Below are 19,426 nucleotides of genomic sequence, written 5' to 3'. Positions count from 1 at the left end.
CCACAGACAAGCTTTATGGAAATGCTGACTTCATTTTCCAGCAGGACTTGGCACCTGTCCACACTACCAAAAGTACCCAAAACCTGGTTCAATGACCCTGGGATTACTGTGCTTGGTTGGCCAGCAAACTCACCTGACCTGAAGCCCACAGAGAATTTATGGAGCATTGCCAAGAGAAAGATGAGAGATATGAGACCGAACAATGCAGAAGAGCTGAAGGCTGCTATTGAAGCTTCCTGGTTTTTCATAACACCTCAGCAGTGCCACAGGCTGATAGCATCCATGCCACGCCGCATTGAGGCAGTAATTCATGCAAAAGGGGCGCAAACCAAGTGCTGAGTTCATATTTATGATTATAATTCTTAGAGGTCTGACATTTCTCTATTTAAAATCCTTGTTTTATTGATTTCATGTAATAATTTAATTTTCTGAGATTTTGAAATTTGGGTTTTCCTAAGCTGTAAGCCATAATCATCAACATTATAAAAAATAAAGGCTTGAAATATCTTGCTTTACATGTAACGAGTCTATATCATATGTTAGTTTGACCTTTTAAGTTGAATTAGTGAAATAAATTAACTTTTGCAAATCTTCTAATTTTTCAAGTTTCTCCTGTATACAAGAAAATTCTATCCAAATTCAATAAAAGCTGTGCCTCCGAACTTTTCTCTGATTAAAAAACATTTTACGCCAGTAAACGAGGGAAGGGGATACAGTCCTAAAAGCAAATATTTAAAATCACAGCTTAAAACTGACCACTGTATGTACAAAATCATTAGAAACAAAGTCACAGGGCAACTTATCAAATTTCTTCCTCGAGATCAGAACAAAAATAAATACTAAATTGCTGTGGAAAAGTATTAATCAGAGAGCACCTGAAAAATATATCCATACAACTTAAAGTAAACTGGACCATACAAAATGACAGTCTCGTTTTTGTAAACAGTTTTAATGACTATTTCTATTAATGTTTATTATTAATATTTTATTAATAAAGTTTGCAGAAATACAATCCACTTTATTTTAACTGGTAAAACTATTTTAACTCCCAATTACAAAGATGATGATTATGAGAATTATAAGGACATTTTAACTACTTCTGTTAGTCACTTTATTAATTAGTCATTGGAGGAAGGTATATTCCCTGGGACATTATGGTCATAATAGTAGGACTGTAATGTGCCTTTCCAGATGACACTGGGAGTGTCAGCAGGAAGTTTAATGTGGTTTTCAAACAGGATTTACAACCAAACACTTTTATTATCAGCGTGCTGATCAGACTGAGTTTACTGAATGTAGTCATAAGAGAAAGTTTGGAAGAATTTGAGGTATTTTCAGACCTGGAGGTTTGATGATTGCTTAAGTCTCCACGAAGCAAACTGAAGTCAAAGCCCATTGTTCATTCAGTGGGCTGGTTTCAGTCATTGTGCAAATGTACTGTTTATAAGGTTGAAGAAACCTGCAGTCAGCAGAGAATGAAGAAGTCACTTGGATGAGTGACGAAACGTTTCTCCCACTGAAAAAGCTAAGTCCAGATGAACAGAATCAACCTTTTGGGATCTTGATGAAACAGCACACCCCTGCTGGAGGACCAGAGTTCCTGCAGCTTTTCGCTGTTTCAGGACTCTATACAACATGCCACATTCACCCATTCTCACAAGCACTTTCTGTGTACTTAGTGCTTTCTAACTACATTCACACACATTCATACTCCAATGGATGCATCGGAGAGCAACTTGGGGTTAGTATCTTACCCAAGGATACTTGACATGTAGACTGGAGGAGCCAAGGATCGAATCACCAACCTTCCGATCAGTCGGCGACCTGCTCTACCTCTTGAGCTACAGCCACCGTTAAGGACTTTTAAATACTGAATGCAATACAAATTTCTTCAAATTTGTATCGTGAGAAATATCTCATGTCTGAAGAATCAGGTGTCGATTTGTGCTCCCTGATGATGTTTCATTACAACTGACAAAACCAAATAAAGGCATCAATCACCATATAACTGACTACCTATAAGCATTTGATAGTTTTTCATTTTCTGTGAAGAAGCAGTGTCATTGTGGTGCTATGAGTGCTGATCATCAGCCTGAAACCGACCGGCTTCCTCGAATTTGACCCTGGCTCACTGTCTTAAAAGCTGTTTAAAACCGGTCCTCAGCCTGCTCTGCTCACCTTTGTTTTGGAATAAAGTTTCTGGTTTGGCAACTAATCTTCAGATAAGAGATAAACCTGACTCATTCAAAGCACATGCAAAAGGCTTGGAACATCATCTGAAATCTTACTGAAACACACCTGAGATTTTAAAAGAGACAAGTTGTTGACAAACTGAGGTGACAGGTGCACATTTAATCTGTTCTTTCCCCAAACAGAATATACAAAACAAGCCTAAAATAAGGGCAGTGACCTCCATACACCCACATGTGAAACCAGACTAAGTGAGGAGAACTGAATTTCCTAAATGAGAAAACTGGAGAATCATTTTTAGAAAGTGATGAATGTTTGAGCTCATCACTGCACTGTGTTAAGCCCTCATCAGACATGTGTCGGAGATAAGGGAGGATAAGGAAGTTGGTGGTTACTTCCTTATGTCGTGGTTACCAACTGCCTTTGCAGGTTGTGGTTCATTATCTGTGAGCACAATAGCAGAGGAGGCATTTGGTGCATCGTTTCTCTTCTACTCAAACTTGACCAAGTGAGCTCCAGTCAGAGACGTTATCAGAGGGAGAGGTGACAGACAACAGCAGATAAAGATCTATAAAGATCAAAATGCTGCAGAACAGCATTAATATTCCTGCGAATTTATGAGATAATATTAAGGCAGTAAACAAACATGAAACTGTGTTCTTATCACTGTCTATGAAACAGTTGCTTTGGTATTTTTAAAAAATTATTTTCTTTTGTTTTCGTTTTTATGTGTTGCCACGTTCCACCACCCCCTGGTGGTCAACAGAGATGCTGAGGGTCATCCACAAAGTTATTTAGAATAAAAAAATAATTAAAAACAAAACTTTTACTTAACACTTAAATTTAAACCCCTTTAAAAACCAGAAGTAACAAATTAAATCCATATTTAGAAAATGCACGTTATGCTTCATTTCTAATTTTGATCCTGATCCCATCTTTGGGTTCATCAACACGGGGACAATTATCAACTTCAGACTATCTGAAAATCTAAAGGAATCATGAAAATACAAAATTTTATCACTCAGTGTCTCCAGTTATGCTGCTGCTGCTGCTGTGTCTGCCATCAGGAAGCCGAGCTGTTCATGTTGGACTTGGAGCCGAGAAAAAACAAAACAATCATGACTAAATGTTTTGACAGTGTCAAAAAATTGTGCTTCAGCTTTTTTAAATGTCTCCAACTCATAGAGAACAAAGCAATTCATAAATTTCAAAGGCTTTTATTGGCAAATAAATCAAATGTATGCACAGAGTTAGTATTTACAGAGTTGACCCTTCTTTGTAACCTCTACAGATCTCCGTAATGTGCTGGAGATCCATTCCTGCCTCATCAGCGCTCCAGCTGATCACAGATTCTCAATCTCATTAAGACTTGTGGAATTTTCTGGTCCTGGATCTGAGATATTAATTTGCAGATCTTTGAAACTCTGAGGGATCACTTTACCTTGTGACGTGGTGCTCCATCATGGTGAAAAAGGCACAGACTGTCACCAAACTGCTCCAGGATTGTAGGAAGGAGCCGCTCTTTGGACAATCATCAACTTTTCTGAACATTTATAATTTTGACATTATACATTTTTTAAAATCCCCCCCCCCCCGTTTTATTTATTTTCATCCTGATAGTCTGTCATGTTTGTGGTTTTTGGTTCTTTAACACCTGCTTTTCAAAAATGTTCAGACTGGAGCTCCATGTGAAAACATGTAATGATCCTTTAAACACTGAACAGCTGCAGCCACGCTCAGTGTGATGTCACAGAGCCCAGGAGTGACATCACTGCAGCATTACACCTGGACTCAGGTCTGAAGTGGTCTACAGCGTGGCCTCTGCTGGTTCAGTCCATGTGCTGGAGGTCAGAAGTCGTCTAGAACGCCCCCTGCTGGACCTTCCTGAACAGCTGCTGTCTCTGCTGAGCCGTCATGGTTTCGGCACTCTGCAGCAGGTTTGCGATGATCAGCGTCTGCTGCACGGTGGCCGATTTGACCCAAATGCGTCCGTTCATCCCGACCACGAGCTCACATGGGAAGAGCTGCTCGAGGTCTGAGCGGATGTCGCTGTGGGGTGCCAGCAGCCTGAAGAGGGGAAGCAGTAATGTTTAGGCTGAGGTAAAAAGATCCTAAACACAAATGCTGGTGTCATTACATGAGCAGCAGAGGGCGCCGTGGCTCAGTTACCTTCTGACGAGGCCGAGAGAGACTCTGAATAGCAGACCTCCTGCTCCAAACACTCCCATCCCATTGGCTCGTCCTGAGCTGTCAATACACACCAGCTCTGGTTCCATGTCCTTATTGGCTATGAGGAACTGAGCAAACACCAGGTCACCCACCTGTACAGGTGACACACAAACACACAGGGAGGAGAGAGGGGGAATCATTACAGTGGCTCTCTTTAACCTAAAGGTGGATTACCTCTATTTAGAGTTCCCTGCACACCAAACTCCAGTCTGATTTTGGATACCTGGACGTTGGGTCTGTTCCTCTTGGTCGCCCCTTCGAATGCCAGGTAGGACAGAGACGCCTGCTCACTCCCTCCGAAATCCACCTTGAAGACATCTCCAGATTTGGCGATGACGATCCCGATGATGCTCTCTCCTTTAGCTGGGACATACTGAGGATAAAGAGAGACATAATCAGCTCCCAGCACGCACTGCTTTACATTCCGACGCAGCTTTACTGCGCACTTCCACTGGACACTGCCAGACTCCATTTAAATTTTTGTATACTTATGAATTAACCTGCAGGAGAAAGTTTCAGACCAAAACATGAGAGCTTCCGGAGGTCTGCTTGATGCTGTGATTAATTCGGGGTTGAACACTGAGAGAAACACACTTTTCACGCTTCCAGGTTTCTAGATGAACGAGCATCCAGAGAGCAGAAAACCAGCGCCTATCGATGAATTATGTTAGCAGAAACTCACACTGGCGTTATCTTACTAATATTTCTCTCACCCTTCTCTGTTGGGAATCGATCCAGAACACGTTGGGCTCCTTGTGTCGCAGCACGCCGCTCTTAAACACCACTAGCCGGTCACCGCAGCGCCGCAGGCCCGGACCGCACACCACCTTCTCCGACTTCACCGGCGCCGTCAGAGAAATTTTCTCTTCGGCCTCGAAGGAGAACTCGTCCCCCGGTAACAGCACCTCCCCAACCCTTTCCCTCACGGTAGAAAACATGCTGCCGCCTATTCTTCAGCGTTAACTCCTCCAACAGGTTGTTGTTGTTTTCCACCGGAAAAAAACCCAGCATGACACGCAGGAAACACCCAACAGCGCCCTCTGTCAGTCGGGAGGTATTACAACAAGCTGCCAAACATGCCAGTAATTTGTTGGTAGATTTAAAAAACAAAACAAAACAAAAAACAAAAACATGTGTGACCCAAATCATTGTTACCAGGTCTGACTGATCTTTACCTCATTTTTAACATGTCTCTTTATTAAATATGTTATTTAAAATCACAAAGTGATTATAAATTGAGAACAAAATCATACATTATTATAGTGTTATTTTATTCTCCAGATACTTTGGTATGACAGTAGATTGAAAGACAAGAAAAACGAAAAAAATAGGGATGAGTCTGAGAAAAAAGGTTCAACAGTGAAGTCCCAATTGTATCAACAAACAATTAAATAAACAGTGAAAAAACAAAAATCCAAGAGTAACATTATAATTTACAAGAAAAAAAGTGTCATTTACAGTGAAGATCATTGTACACCTAAATAAAGAAGTAAATAAATACATAAATATGTAGACAAACAGAGGATCTAATCTAAATTAATTTACAATAAAACAGTTATGTCACATTATATAATTAATGATTCTTTAGTTGTTACATTTTGTGCATTTAATGGCACTTACTGTACATTTTAATTGGTATTAGATGCTGCTCCAGCCAGCCAGAGAATGCCCCGCCCTCTCCTCCCTGTGCTGCAAGAAGCAGGCGCACCTCGCAAACGGAGGGCGCCCTTACTCCCAGCAAATGGGCGATAGAAAACCGATCGGTGCCTATGCCATTCCCAATATGCGCTGGCTGATGTCGGGGCAGCATGAGTACGAGTAATTTATTTATTTATTTATTTTGCCGATGCCCGTAATGCCGCCCCCCACCACGATGCCGCCCCGGGCAACTGCCCGTGTCGCCCGTATCTAAAACCACTACTGATTGTAACATTGTAAACATAATGTTACAATTTTACATTATGTTAAATTGTAACATAATGTAAAATTGTAACATTGTAAACATAATGTTACAATTTTACATTAAAATTGCAACATTGTAAACATAATGTTACAATTTTACATTATGTTACAATTTAACATAATGTAAAATTGTAACATTGTAAACATAATGTTACAATTTTACATTATGTTAAATTGTAACATAATGTAAAATTGTAACATTGTAAACATAATGTTACAATTTTACATTAAAATTGTAACATTGTAAACATGATGTTACAATTTTACATTATGTTACAATTTAACATAATGTAAAATTGTAACATTGTAAACATAATGTTACAATTTTACATTATGTTACTGTCAGAGTCAGACGGTGCCCCGACCGGTCGACCTGTGTGTGTGTGTTTGTTCTCCTCTCTCTCGCTCTGCTTTTTCTCCGGCTCCGCTGCGATTGTCACGCGGTCGCGTAGCAACGGAAGACTTCAGACCCGGAAGTGCTGCCGCTCTGAGCTGCCTCACCTGCGACCGATTCGTCGCCAGCTACTGCCAATTATCCACCATCGTTGGCAGGGCTATTTAATGGTGTGGCTGAGTGACAGACAGCGCTGGAGTATTGCACCAAGCCTGGAAGCGAACGAGACGGAAGGGGAGACTTCACTGATTCTCTGGAGTTTTGTGGACACACGAGGGGAGACGGGGAGAGGAGCACTGAAGGGACTTGCACTGTGGATAACTGTGGATTGGTTTTGGCTTCACTGTAAATAAAGACACTGTTCAACTTAAACAAGAGGTCCGCGTCTGGGTTCGCTAACTCACCACCCTTAACAGTTACAATTTAACATAATGTAAAATTGTAACATTATGTTTACAATGTTACAATTTTACATTATGTTAAATTGTAACATAATGTTTACAATGTTACAATTTTAATGTAAAATTGTAACATTATGTTTACAATGTTACAATTTTACATTATATTACAATTTAACATAATGTAAAATTGTAACATTATTTTTACAATGTTACAATTTTACATTGTGTTAAATTGTAACATTATGTTTACAATGTTACAATTTTACATTATGTTAAATTGTAACATAATGCTTAACAGATAATGGTTATCCTTTTTTAATATCATACACAATTGTCTTTTTCACAGGTATTGGTAATTTGCAGTGGTTTAGTATTGATTGAAATACCTGTGAAGTCCTGTTGGTTTTTAATGATGATTTTATTGTTGCTTCAATATTATCCAAGGGTGCAAACTTGGTGGAAAATCAGAATCAGAATTTAACATTGATCCAACATCAGACCCTAACATTGTTTCAATATAGGACAGCGAACTGGATGAAAGTGACAGCGAGTACGAGAGGATCCCAGAGTCAGGCCTGAGGAACAGTTAGGAGATCAGGGGTCAGTTAAAGGTTATCAATATCTGATGTGTGTAGGTAATCAATAGTGTGTGTGTGTGTGTATGTATGTACTTCTATGAACATCAACTTGATGTTTCTTAAAATGATAACTTATTAATTCATATATAAACAAGGGGCCCAAAGCTCCTAACAAGTAGGGGTGGAAGTAGGTTTGGTACAATGACAGAAGATATCAGTAGGCCTGACACCGGAACCGGGCTGGACCCGCTTTTGCTTTCAGCCTTCAGAAGAGGGTACACTGTGGTCATAACAATACTCAGACTGTAGCATTTAAAGGTCCCAAAGTGTACCAGGGAAATATCCCCTGCACGGTTACACCAGCAGCCTGAACTGTGAATGTGAGGGAGGATGGATCCATGCTTTCATGTCGTTCACTCCAGATTCTGATCCTACCAGCAGAAATTGACACTCATCAGACCGGGCGTCATTTTTCCATCTTCTTCAACATGTTCAGAGCTCTCCTCCGTACTTTGGTTGCTGTAGCCTTTGTATTGGCTTGAGGCAGTCAGGTCATTTGAAATCAACATGACCCAACCAGCCTGTCTAGCACGGACAACCACATCACGAGTCCATTAAATCATCTTTCTTCCACATCCAGATCCACACTTTGAACTTCAGCAAGTCATCTTGCTCATGTCTAGAGTTGCACTCATCTGAAACGGGTTAACAGCTGAACAGGTGTACCTAATAAATCGGCCAGTCAGTATGTGGATTTTGGCTAAAAAGATTTTTTAAAGTGTCACAAAAGGGTAAGAAGACAGATTATTGTTCAGATCAACAGAAAAATAACCACCAACATGTCCTGTCAGGTTGTGTACATACATTTCCATGTGGGACCATTTGTTGGATATTTTCGGGCATTTCGGAGGCCAAACGATTAATCTGTCAATCATATTCCCTACTGATATGATAACACACAGATCTTGAAAGTCAACAAAAATACCAAGCACAGATTCAAATTTTCCTTTTTATTATTTTTCTTAAAAAACAAATATACATAAGAAATGATAAATATAAAAAACCAACCCAGAGCCAAAGAAAAAGTTCTTCAATGTTACAAACCACTTCGTACTGCAGAGAAAACAAACACTAGTGTTACACCTGACAGTTAAACTCGTGTTGCCTAAAGTCTTAACTTGTTCTTGTTGCTATGAAGCCGTCCCTCATGAAGACGAAGAGTCACATCCGAAGGAAACAAAGACGTCAGAGTTTTTAGTGCTGTGGATCTAACAGCAGATTATTCACACCGTACGAAGACGACGCGCTGCAATACGGAGCTGGAACACATGGACATGCAACTTTACTACAACACCGGCCCTTCATCTGCTCCGATCCGGGCCCGAGGAAGCAGGCAAACAGTCTCAGACTGCCATATTTAAAACCTACAACTGAAGTGAGAGGGGTGGCACGTAGAGGACGAGTTAGAGACACTCCAATGTTAAAGAAAGATCACTCCCAAGGCTCAGAAAATCACATCTGAATAAAAATAAATAATCTGTAACTGGTTTGGTTGGTCTGTTAACAGGATTACTCAAAGAGCTGTGCACAGACTTAAAGGTTGGCTCAAGTTGCAAGTCTTTAAAGATCTAGATTTGGGATGGGTTTTTTTTTTTAACCGTTATGGGCAGTGGCGGTCCTAGCCTGTTTGGCGCCCTGGGCGAACACTCCCTCTGCCCCCCCCCCCCCCAACCCACACACACACACACACAAAACATGTTAAGGATTGTACATTAACATAAAACTGTTGTCCACACACACATATGAAGAGAGAGAGAGAGTATGCATAGTATGCAAACGGCTACCAAACAGCCATCATAATTCGTCATACAATGAGAACAGGACAAATCAACAATTGACAATGACTAATTAATATTAAAATCTGTAACATAATGTATTGTTTGGAGTTTAGTCTGTTACTGTTACTATTTTTACCATTTCTTCTTGGGGCAACTGTAACCCACATTATTTCCTTAGGGATTAATAAAGTATTCTGATTCTGATTGTTTCAGGATGACCTGCCATTATCCAATGACACATCTGGTTACCTGCATCTTTTGCTCGTTTCTCCTCCGCTTCTTTTCTCTTTTTTCTAAACTGAGCACCTGATGGCTTTGAACTTTTCTTGTCCATCTTCCATTGGTTTTAATTTTGCACTCCAGTATGAACACCCATCCCTCAACCCGAGGATCACCACAACATAACCTAATAGACCTACACCTTAGTTCACAGATTAACTTTGTCTAGGGTGTATTTCTGGGATTTCACACAACCCAGGATTCAAATCATGAATACATAATGGGCTTGGATTTACAACATTATGAATGAAATGTGCTCTATTTGGAAGCAGCAGGTCTCCTCCCTTTCGACGGGTTATGTGTGAGACTTTAAATCATCAAACTGTAAATTATAAATTTTAAATTGTTATTGATCCCTTTACCCCAAGTCCTAAAGTGTATATTTATTTTCTTACTCTACTATATTTATTGTTCGTTTATTTGCACTGCTGTAACTGGAGCCTCGTCGTCTCATCTCTCTATATACTGGACTGTATGACAATAAAGTTTACTTTGACTTCAGCAGCACGCAGGCGTACCGAGGGCTCTCGCGCTCAGTTTTCGTGTATAGAATTTCGAAAAAACATCGGTGCAAATTATAAGTCTGTATCACAATGTCCGGTGTTTTCGTGTTTGTTGTTTTGTTTTTATTTTGTTTTATTTTGCGAGTTGGTTATTAGATGCTGCTCCAGCCAGCCAGAGAATCCCCCGCCGCCTCGCCCTCTCCTCCCTGTGCTGCAAGCAGCAGGCGCACCTCGCAAACGGAGGGCGCCCTTACTCCCAGCAAATGGGCGATAGAAAACCGATTGGTGCCTATGACATTCCCAATATGCGCTGGCTGCCGTCGGGGCAGCATGAGTACGAGCATTTTTTTTTTTTTATTTTTATTTTGCCGATGCCCGTGATGCCGCCCCCCATCACGATGCCGCCCGGCTACTGGTTATGGGTAACAAAAATAGATAGGGGTTAGGGGACCTAGCTTCTATCGGATATTTATATAGAGATCCTCCAGCTTCAAACTGTATTACCCTTCAAGGACCTGCAGTTCAAAAAAGCGCCCCTCCGACAGCCAAACCCATCTGTTCTCTGATTGGATTGTTACATTTGTGATTGACATGACATTGACCAATCAGATGAAAGGAAGAAAAATAGGGTCAAAATTCGTACTTGTAACTTGCAGGTGTTTTTTTGGCTAAGTCCTTACACAAATCTTTTTTACGCACACACAAATTCTTTTTACACATACAAATCCTGATTTACAAGTACAAAACTGATTTACAAGTACAAAATATTTATGACCACATTTTGAGCCCATACAGAGTGCCAATTTCGGGTCACTTTTGCCGGTCCAAGCCCAGATAGAGCATGAGGATTGGAACTGTGACATTAAAAAACAATTGTTAAAAGAAATTTAATTTGTAGTTCTAAATAAATTCTAAATGCATTTAGGACGTTTTTTACTCACTTTATGTCTCTTCCACATGTTATTTCTCTCTCCAACAAAGTAGGTTACAATTACATTAGCATGACCAATTATGCAAATTAGACGATGACGTCATTTAGCGACTTCTAGCGACTTTTAGGACAGCCAATAGCGATTTTCCCTATTGAGGAGTTGGCAACAATGTGAGAGAACGTTCCCCATAGTGAGACACCGGAACGAATGTTTGAAAGACAACTTCTTACCTCAATGTGTTTTTTTTAGGTTAGACACTGAAGTCTTGTAAGCTGAGATCACTGTAGAGATCAAAGTTTGCACTGCATCTGGACGCTGTCTCCTTTTCTCCCTCTGTACATGAAAAATTCATTCCTCCGGTACGGCCACGGGCACCCGTCCTCCGTTATTTCTACATCGTTTTCTGGGTTGATGGTGTTGTTTTCTGTCTCCATTTGTCTCCAATCTTCAGTCTATAAATTTGTTCAGCAGGTTGCTTACGTCTTAAGTTGGCGGTCACGATTGCACGGTCTTATTGGCTGCAAAGATGCAGATGAAAGGTTTGAATATTAATTCAAATTCTGGGCATACTCAGTAGCGACTTTTGATTTTATAAGTAGCAAAGTAGATTACATGGTCTATATTAGTGGTGTGCGATACTGCATACTTTGGTATCGATCCGATACCAAGTAAATACGGGCCAGGATCGCCGATACCAATACCGATCCCGATACTTTTCAATAAATAAGGTGGATGCCTCATTGAATTGCTAAATTGCTATTAATTTTCATGACCTTAAGTGTTTTTTGTGATGTCTTCCTTTTTATTATTAAATAGTTAAAACCTAGGACATAATTAAGAGAAATAATTTATTTACAATTAAATTAAAAATGCTTTATTATTGTTGCGGGTTGTGGTCTGCGATGCCGCTATAGGTGAGATGGACTCACCTTCACGGCATCTACAATCATGCCTCGCTGGCTTAAAACCTGTGCGCTACTTGTGCTTTTTTTGTTTTTGGTGTTGATGTGTACAGCTGGCAGCGGGAGACTGCAGCCCTTGAATGTACTGTCACAGCACCCATGTGATTACTGTAAGGGTGGACAGCGCGCGGCTCGGGGTGAGCCGGAGGCTGGCGCGCCAGCGAGACCTGCAAAGCTGGAGACGGAGGTCGAGGTGCGCGTGGATTGTGCCACACCCGAGGGTGCAGTGCTGTCCGCTTCGGCCTCCTCCAACAGACGCCGACACGCTGCATGGTCCTGCGTGCCGGCCGTCTGCCCAGCTGCCTGTGAGCCCCGGCTCACTTCCATGCCCGCTGCTTGCCACAGCGGCTCCGGGGCTTCCGCTGGAGGCGCGGGCGACCGCCAGAGTGGACACTTCCCCGTCGCTGGCCCGGGGCATGGGGCGCCGATGGTCCGGGCCAATTCCCTCGCCTGCTCGCGGAGTGGGGAGTAGGTAGGTTCGGCGGGATGACTCCCCTGCCTGAAGCGGGCGATGGGGATATATGGCGGGGCGTGTTCTGCGATGCCGCTGCAGTTTTGGTGGTGGTGATGTGTACGGCTGGCAGCGGGAGAGCTGCAGCCGTTGAATGTACTGTTACAGCAACCGTGTGATTACTGTAAGAATAAATGATGCTGCAAAGCATGAAAATGCCATCGAATCTGGCGATCTTTTTTTTTTTTTTTTTTTTTTTGAAAAATCCTAAGTGCATGCAAACCAGTAAACAAATTAAAGCAAATACTGTTGATAAACTATAGTACAAAAATTACAATTAAAATTCTCAACAACAAAAACAACTGGTAAAAATATAATTAATATGTAAACAACTTTAAATAACCCAAAGTGTCTAAGTCACGTGACAGCGCAACACCGAAACATAAGAGTGGGGGAGAGGGAGCAAAGTGTGCCTGCTCTTCACTGATACTGAAAGCACAGCATTGTAAACAAGCAGAACTCAAAGTAAAGAATCGATCTCACCAGGCTAGTATCGATCTGATACCGATGCCGACTTGGTATCAATACTATCGATATTTGGATCGATCCGCCCACCACTAGTCTATATTGTACTCAAGTATGAGTAAAATTACACACTTGAAAATTTACTCATAAAAGTACAAGTACCCACCCAAAAAGCTAGTTAATTATAGTAACGTGAGTATTTGTAATTCGTTACTTCCACCCCTGGTTTTTCCTCCCCACTGTTACATAGTGCTTGCTAAGAGTTTGTCTGTTGGGGTTTTCTTTTTAATACTGTAACGTTAAGAGCTTAAAGTAATACACTGCAAACTTACCTTGCTGTGTATTACTTTAAGATTGTAACCTTGCATTGTGAAGGCTTTGAGAAAAATACCATTTCATTTGGGGCTATACAGATTGAAGTGAATTGAATTGAACTAACATGACTAATTCGGCACTTCAAGTTAACCTCAATAAAAGTTTTTAAATTTTACACTCTGATTTCTGTTTGTTTCCATTGTCTGTAAGTTGAATAAATACATGTGTTATCTGTCATTTAGTTCAAACTGTGGGTAGAAAATGCAGAGAATATGCTGTGTTGTCATGTGACCTGTTCTCTCATGTGTGCCTTTTTCGTGTTTTGTATGCATTTCTCTTGTTTTTTATTTATTCCTGCTGTCTTACTAGTAATATTTTATTCCTGCGGTTGGTGTGGAATTCACATTTTCATTAAATTATTTTAACCCTCTCTGGCATTGATTTTAGTTTTTCAGAGAAAAAAATATTTCACCCTATGTATGGTGCTGGAAACATTTTACCAACTTATGAACTTATAAGTCTAAAACAAACAAGTTCATGTCGTGATTGCTGAAATTTCCCATCACCTGAGGGAATGTAACTCAGTTACCTTGGGTCAGATGTTCTCAGATGTTCGTGCTACACGGAGCTGAAAGGTTTCAGTTCAAGAACTTTTCCAACTTCTGTGCCCTGCGAGCAGCAGCTGTCCTGCATTACCTGCTGCTGTCACTCATCTCCACAGCTGACACCTGAGCCGTGGCTTTAAACCTGCTGTGCATTAAAAGAAGCCAAACACGGAGAGCAGACTGACAGGGAGTTCCAGAGTCTGCTCATGCTAACTAAATAAAAGGCCCGGTAATTTAATAAAGTCAGGCAGGGAGAGCATGTTTGTAGAAGAAGAGGTCATCCTCACCGTTTCCAAAGTTTCAGGTGAGCTGAAGCTGATAAAAGTTAAACTGATGATATTGGTGACTTATTACTGACTTGATTTAGACTCACTATGAGTTTGTTGTGTGCTTATGTCTGAAATTTGATTTTGATGGGAAACACTCATTGAACTATTCACGGCTGATGTTGATGTTCGGCCTTGAAACAAGATATTTTTAACAGCATGTTCTGGTCTCTGAGAGGCGTTCACTGCTTCAAATTAAACTGTAAAACTGCAACTGCAAAAAGCAGCTCAGCTTCAAACCTGGATCACATCAGGGATGATGCAGGATTCCCAAATGTTAGAGGGATGGAGTTACAACCACTGTTATAGATAGAATCTGAGAAAATTACAGAGCAACTTTTGTTGTAAAAATGTAACTAAGACATAATGATTTGATTGTTCTTCAACTTCACTTTCATAAGAGATGTTAGTGCAGACAGACGCGAGGTGAGGCTGAAGGACACATGGTGTCAAACGAGCGGTCTCACTTTTCGGTTTTATTTTACAAAAACCCCCAAACAAAAACACACACAGAAACCATCAGCTCTATGTTTGCTTTGAGCTCTGACATGCTGCAGAACAACACGAGTACAAAACACACTTTACAAAAGTTCACACTCTGAATTATGGAAGTAAAAACTAGCTGTTATATATATATATTTTTTTACAGCGCACAGAAAAAACAACATTGGTTTGATTAAAAATAAAAAAGGAACAATTTTAAAAAGTCTTCACACACATTTCTTCTTCTCCAGACATGAATTACACCAGAAAATCACCTTCAGATCCTCTCACGGCCACGCAGCAGAGGAGTTAACACATGACCTTTGACCCTCTCTAGAGAACCTCTGCTTTTCTTCTTCTCGTCTTCCCTCTTGGCAGTGTTACTGCCTCTGGCTGATCATTTTGCTGGAGTGACTGTTGAGAACCTTCTGGAAGAGATCGTCTGAAGAAATAGAGAATGAAGCAGAGCAGATTCAGATGAGAGTGACGTGCAGCAGGAACTAAACACATCATGAAGACATTACAAACACTCACCGTTCCTGAAGCCCCTGGAGTCTCCCTGCAAGACACAAAGGAGGGCATTGCAGCCCAAACATGTGATTCAGTAATCAGAGGACAGGTATTACATCATTTAATCTTTCTGATTTCAGGATTTTGGACATTTTGAGGTGCAAAAGTGATATTCAGATTATTTGTGAAGAGTTTTTTTGGCATAAAGAAAGGCCTTTCTCACCCTGGAAGCAGCAATGGCTCTGAGAGGAGCTGCAGGTCCATCGCTCTGCTCTCTGTCCACCTTTGGAGCTGAAGACACAAAAACGACAGGTCAGCTTTAAAGGACAGGTCCAGGTTTGAAAAGCACTTAATTTAGTTTTATTTATACAGCACCAAATCACAACATCAGTCGCCTCATGGCACTTTATATTCTAAGATAGACCCTACAATAATACAACTATCTTATCTATAGTTTGATGTTGTAAACATGGGACTCACGCAGAGGTCTGATGATGCTGTTGACGGCGTGGATAATTCCGTTTGTCGCCATCAGGTCAGCCTCGGCCACAGGGATTTTGTTGACGTAAACCGTGTAGTTACGCTGAGAGACAAAGAAAGGCGTCAGACTCGCTGATTATCCTAAGAAATGTGATATTCCACATGTGCAGCAATACTGTGCAACATCTATGGTCAACACAAATTAAATACGCCATTAAATGTGAAATAAGATACAAAGTGCTGAATAAAATATTAAAAACAAGATATAAAATAGACAAATAGAGATGAATAATCAAAATATAATAATAATAATGGTAATATTAATATAAATAATAATAAACTGTGTATTTAAAAAAAAGATTTCGTCATCTTTTAAATAACGTTTTTGAACCAACCAAGCCCAGCTCCAGCTTCTCCCCCTCCAGAGTTTGGAATCTGGTGTGAGAGGAGACACCACCGCTCACCAGCATACTCTCCCCCAGGTGATACTTGAGCACACCTGACAGCTGCTGAGGGTCACCTGGACACAGAAACACAAACAGTTCTTACTGTGCGTCTGATCTCATTTCCTTCTTCGTGCTAAGCTCTGCTATAAGCTACGACTTGCTTTGCTCCGTGTTTGTAGATGACTGGAATCCCAGCCAAGTCTCTGCATGTCTTTATTAGGGTGCTGATGCTGCTGCTGATGTTTGTGCAGCAGATTAAACAAACAGTTTGTGAACGTTCAGCGTGTTCAGTCCAAACAAAGAGCAGGAAATTAGCCCCACTGAGAAATCTCTACAAACCACCTCTCAGTATAAGCTGCTGTAAAGAAGAGAGACGCTTTGCACACGTGTGTGGAAACTGTCCATGTGGATTAATTAAGAAGGTGAATAAAGAGAAGCTGTGTGGTTGAATAAAACTCACGCATCAGCCTGTTGCGTTCATCCTGCGGCATTGCATTGAAGGCATCATCAGTGGGAGCGAAGAAGGTGAACACCTTCTGCTGGTTCAGAAGCTCGGTCATACCTGCTGTCTGGATGGCATTGACCAGCGTGCTGAAACAGCAATATATGATGTTAGCTCGAATGGTAACTACACAACAACACACAAACACCTCTGGTTCCAGTCATTATGCTACACCAAACTAACAGCTTTATGATAATCTAGGCTAACAGCTGGCTCACTTTTTTGGAGCTTCAAACTACAAAAAACCCTTTTTCACTGATCATAGTTCATGCAGTTGCTACTTTGTGCCTCTGGGGAGCACTGTAGAGTCATTAAAACTGCTGGGAGTGTTTTTGCTGTACTTTTCCATTAAATAAACATGATTCAGATGGTACAGATCCTCACATGAAGCGGTCATCGGCCTTCAAGACATCCATGATGTTTCCCATTGGTGGAGTGAGGACTTTGTCCACGGTGAACATGGTGGCATAGCGTCCAACCTTGTCATGCGCAGCAATACAGGCGTTCTCGATGCAAAGGTTCTACAAAGAGAAAACATTTGTGTTTAAATACATAACACTGGGCGTGGAATCAGAAAACATGAGTTCTAGTTATTATCACTGGTATTATACTGTTTAACCTTCACATTGACCATGTTGAGTTTGACCATGTTGATTGTGAAGGCACCCTTCTATTTATTATTATGTTACTTAGATTAAAAAAATGACCAACCAAAGCTTCTTCTCTGTTTTAAGAATTTTTTCATGCCACTGTCTCTAAGTTCTAGAGTCTAGTCTAGGTTATTGTGTTGGTCTTATCTTTACAATGTAAAGTGTCAAACACAAATCTTAAAACATACTTCAGATTAAAATGTAACAATTAATATTATAATGCAACTCTGTCTCTAAGTAGACAGTTTTATATCCTCTTTAAATGAGGTAATACCTGGAACACACACACACACACGCACGCACACACACACACACACACACACACACACACACACACACACACACACACACACACACACACACACACACACACACACACTGTCCCACAGCGGTTAAGTATGGAAATACTTAACCGCTGTGGGAAGCAGGAAACTTGATGTGGTCTGCAGAGTTCATTACTGAGCAGACAACCACCCACAAACCAAACCTGGGACATGTGGAAACAAGCAGAAACACAAACGCCTCACATCCTGTTTGATCAGAGCACAATCAATACTACTGCTAAGACATATCAATGCATGAAGCATCAATGTGAGAGGCAGCTAATCAATTACAAAATCAGTTCACTTTTCGGTCATTCATTGATCATCTGACTTCACTTTTACAAAGTATGTTTCTGAGAGCCTATGGAAAAAACTGAAACTGACACATAGAGAGGGGTCAACAAGGGCAGAACAAGGGCTAACAGCGTGCAAGGGGGCACACAAGAACCAGCATGGGGTAACATGGGGTAAAGGCCAAAGTGACTCAATACAGGGGCGATATGGGTCAAATAGGTATCAACTTATTAGGTGTATTAGGTGCTTATGAGATTAAAAAGGTTTTGAATGTAGACATAGTTATAACTGACCTTCAGTCAGCAGCCAGCTTGTTCCAAAGAACAAGACCACAGTAACTGAAAGGACCCTCAGCAGGCTGAGATCTGATTCTGAGAACAGTTAAAAGATCTGATTACTTGAGAGCTCTGACTGGGTTAGAGAATCAGCAAACCAAAGATGGACCAAAACGTGAGCCTTGAGGAACCCCTGATTGAATTTTTTTAACTACTAATCACAGTTTAGGTCTCTGACCTGAACCAATGAAATCATAAAGGCTTTGAATTAAATGTCATGATCAACAGTGTTGAAGTCAATAATGACATCAAGCGGAACTAAGACAAAGCAAACAAGGACCAATAGCAAGTAGAGGGTGCGCAACATAAAGTAATCATCCGAAATAGTGACATGGTATGACTCATGATCTGCCTAGCCTACTCAGCAATAGGTGACACTGACTGTTCAGCTCCAAACAATCATAGGAAAATAAGCATTTATTATGTTTCATTTCTTACTTCAATAAAGTTCTGTGTGCATGTTTCAAGTTAAAGTTAATAAAGAAAACAGGTTTTCAAGAGAGATGAAAACCAGCATCTCGTTAGGAGATGGAAGCGGTTTAATTCCTCTTGGCAGCAGCAGACAGAGGGAGCAGCTCCATCAGAAGTTGATTATTCAGCAGCTTCCTGTTCTGACCACAATCACATACAACAAAACCACATAAAAGAGCAACATCTGCTGTGAACAGCCTCTGGATCCAGCAGAGAACCATCCACACTCAATTCAGCCAAACAGCTGAACAGTTGGCTGTTCTGCATTCAGAATATTTAACTTTTTTCAGCTCCAATTAAACAGTCTCACGGCTGTATTTTGACACATGATGAAACGGTATTACTCTACTTCTTTACCCTGTGAATTCCAAGTACTCCTAACCACATCTGTACACTTCTAGAATTTGCGATTTTTGGCTGTTCAGTAGCCCTAACAGAGAGT

The 19,426-nt window shown here is 40.8% G+C and overlaps 2 protein-coding genes across 2 annotated transcripts in view; both read right to left on the bottom strand.

Annotated features, from left to right (window-relative positions):
* Window positions 1–3,391: 3,391 nt before the first annotated feature.
* exosc3 (exosome component 3) lies at window positions 3,392–5,439 on the bottom strand. Its single transcript, XM_031754913.2, has 4 exons — window positions 5,133–5,439; window positions 4,643–4,792; window positions 4,360–4,511; window positions 3,392–4,257 (listed from the first exon to the last, which is right to left on the bottom strand). The coding sequence occupies exons 1-4, from the start codon at window positions 5,355–5,357 to the stop codon at window positions 4,050–4,052; spliced, it is 735 nt and encodes a 244-aa protein (XP_031610773.1). The 5' UTR covers window positions 5,358–5,439; the 3' UTR covers window positions 3,392–4,049.
* Window positions 5,440–14,945: 9,506 nt separating this feature from the next.
* Window positions 14,946–19,426, bottom strand: part of tgfbi (transforming growth factor, beta-induced) — a 41,444-nt gene continuing 36,963 nt past the window's right edge. The window contains exons 11-17 of the mRNA XM_039621425.1: window positions 17,296–17,432; window positions 16,870–17,000; window positions 16,359–16,483; window positions 15,964–16,066; window positions 15,707–15,774; window positions 15,508–15,532; window positions 14,946–15,415 (exon numbers count right to left, since the gene is read on the bottom strand). Of these exons, the coding sequence (XP_039477359.1) occupies window positions 15,354–15,415; window positions 15,508–15,532; window positions 15,707–15,774; window positions 15,964–16,066; window positions 16,359–16,483; window positions 16,870–17,000; window positions 17,296–17,432 (651 nt within the window). The 3' untranslated portion in view covers window positions 14,946–15,353. The remainder of the gene's footprint in view (window positions 15,416–15,507; window positions 15,533–15,706; window positions 15,775–15,963; window positions 16,067–16,358; window positions 16,484–16,869; window positions 17,001–17,295; window positions 17,433–19,426) is intronic.

The sequence above is a fragment of the Oreochromis aureus genome, linkage group 2 (assembly GCF_013358895.1).
Source record: "Oreochromis aureus strain Israel breed Guangdong linkage group 2, ZZ_aureus, whole genome shotgun sequence".
Taxonomy (NCBI): domain Eukaryota; kingdom Metazoa; phylum Chordata; class Actinopteri; order Cichliformes; family Cichlidae; genus Oreochromis; species Oreochromis aureus.
Note: the sequence above shows the minus strand (reverse complement) of the source record. Positions and strands in the feature narration are given on the sequence as shown.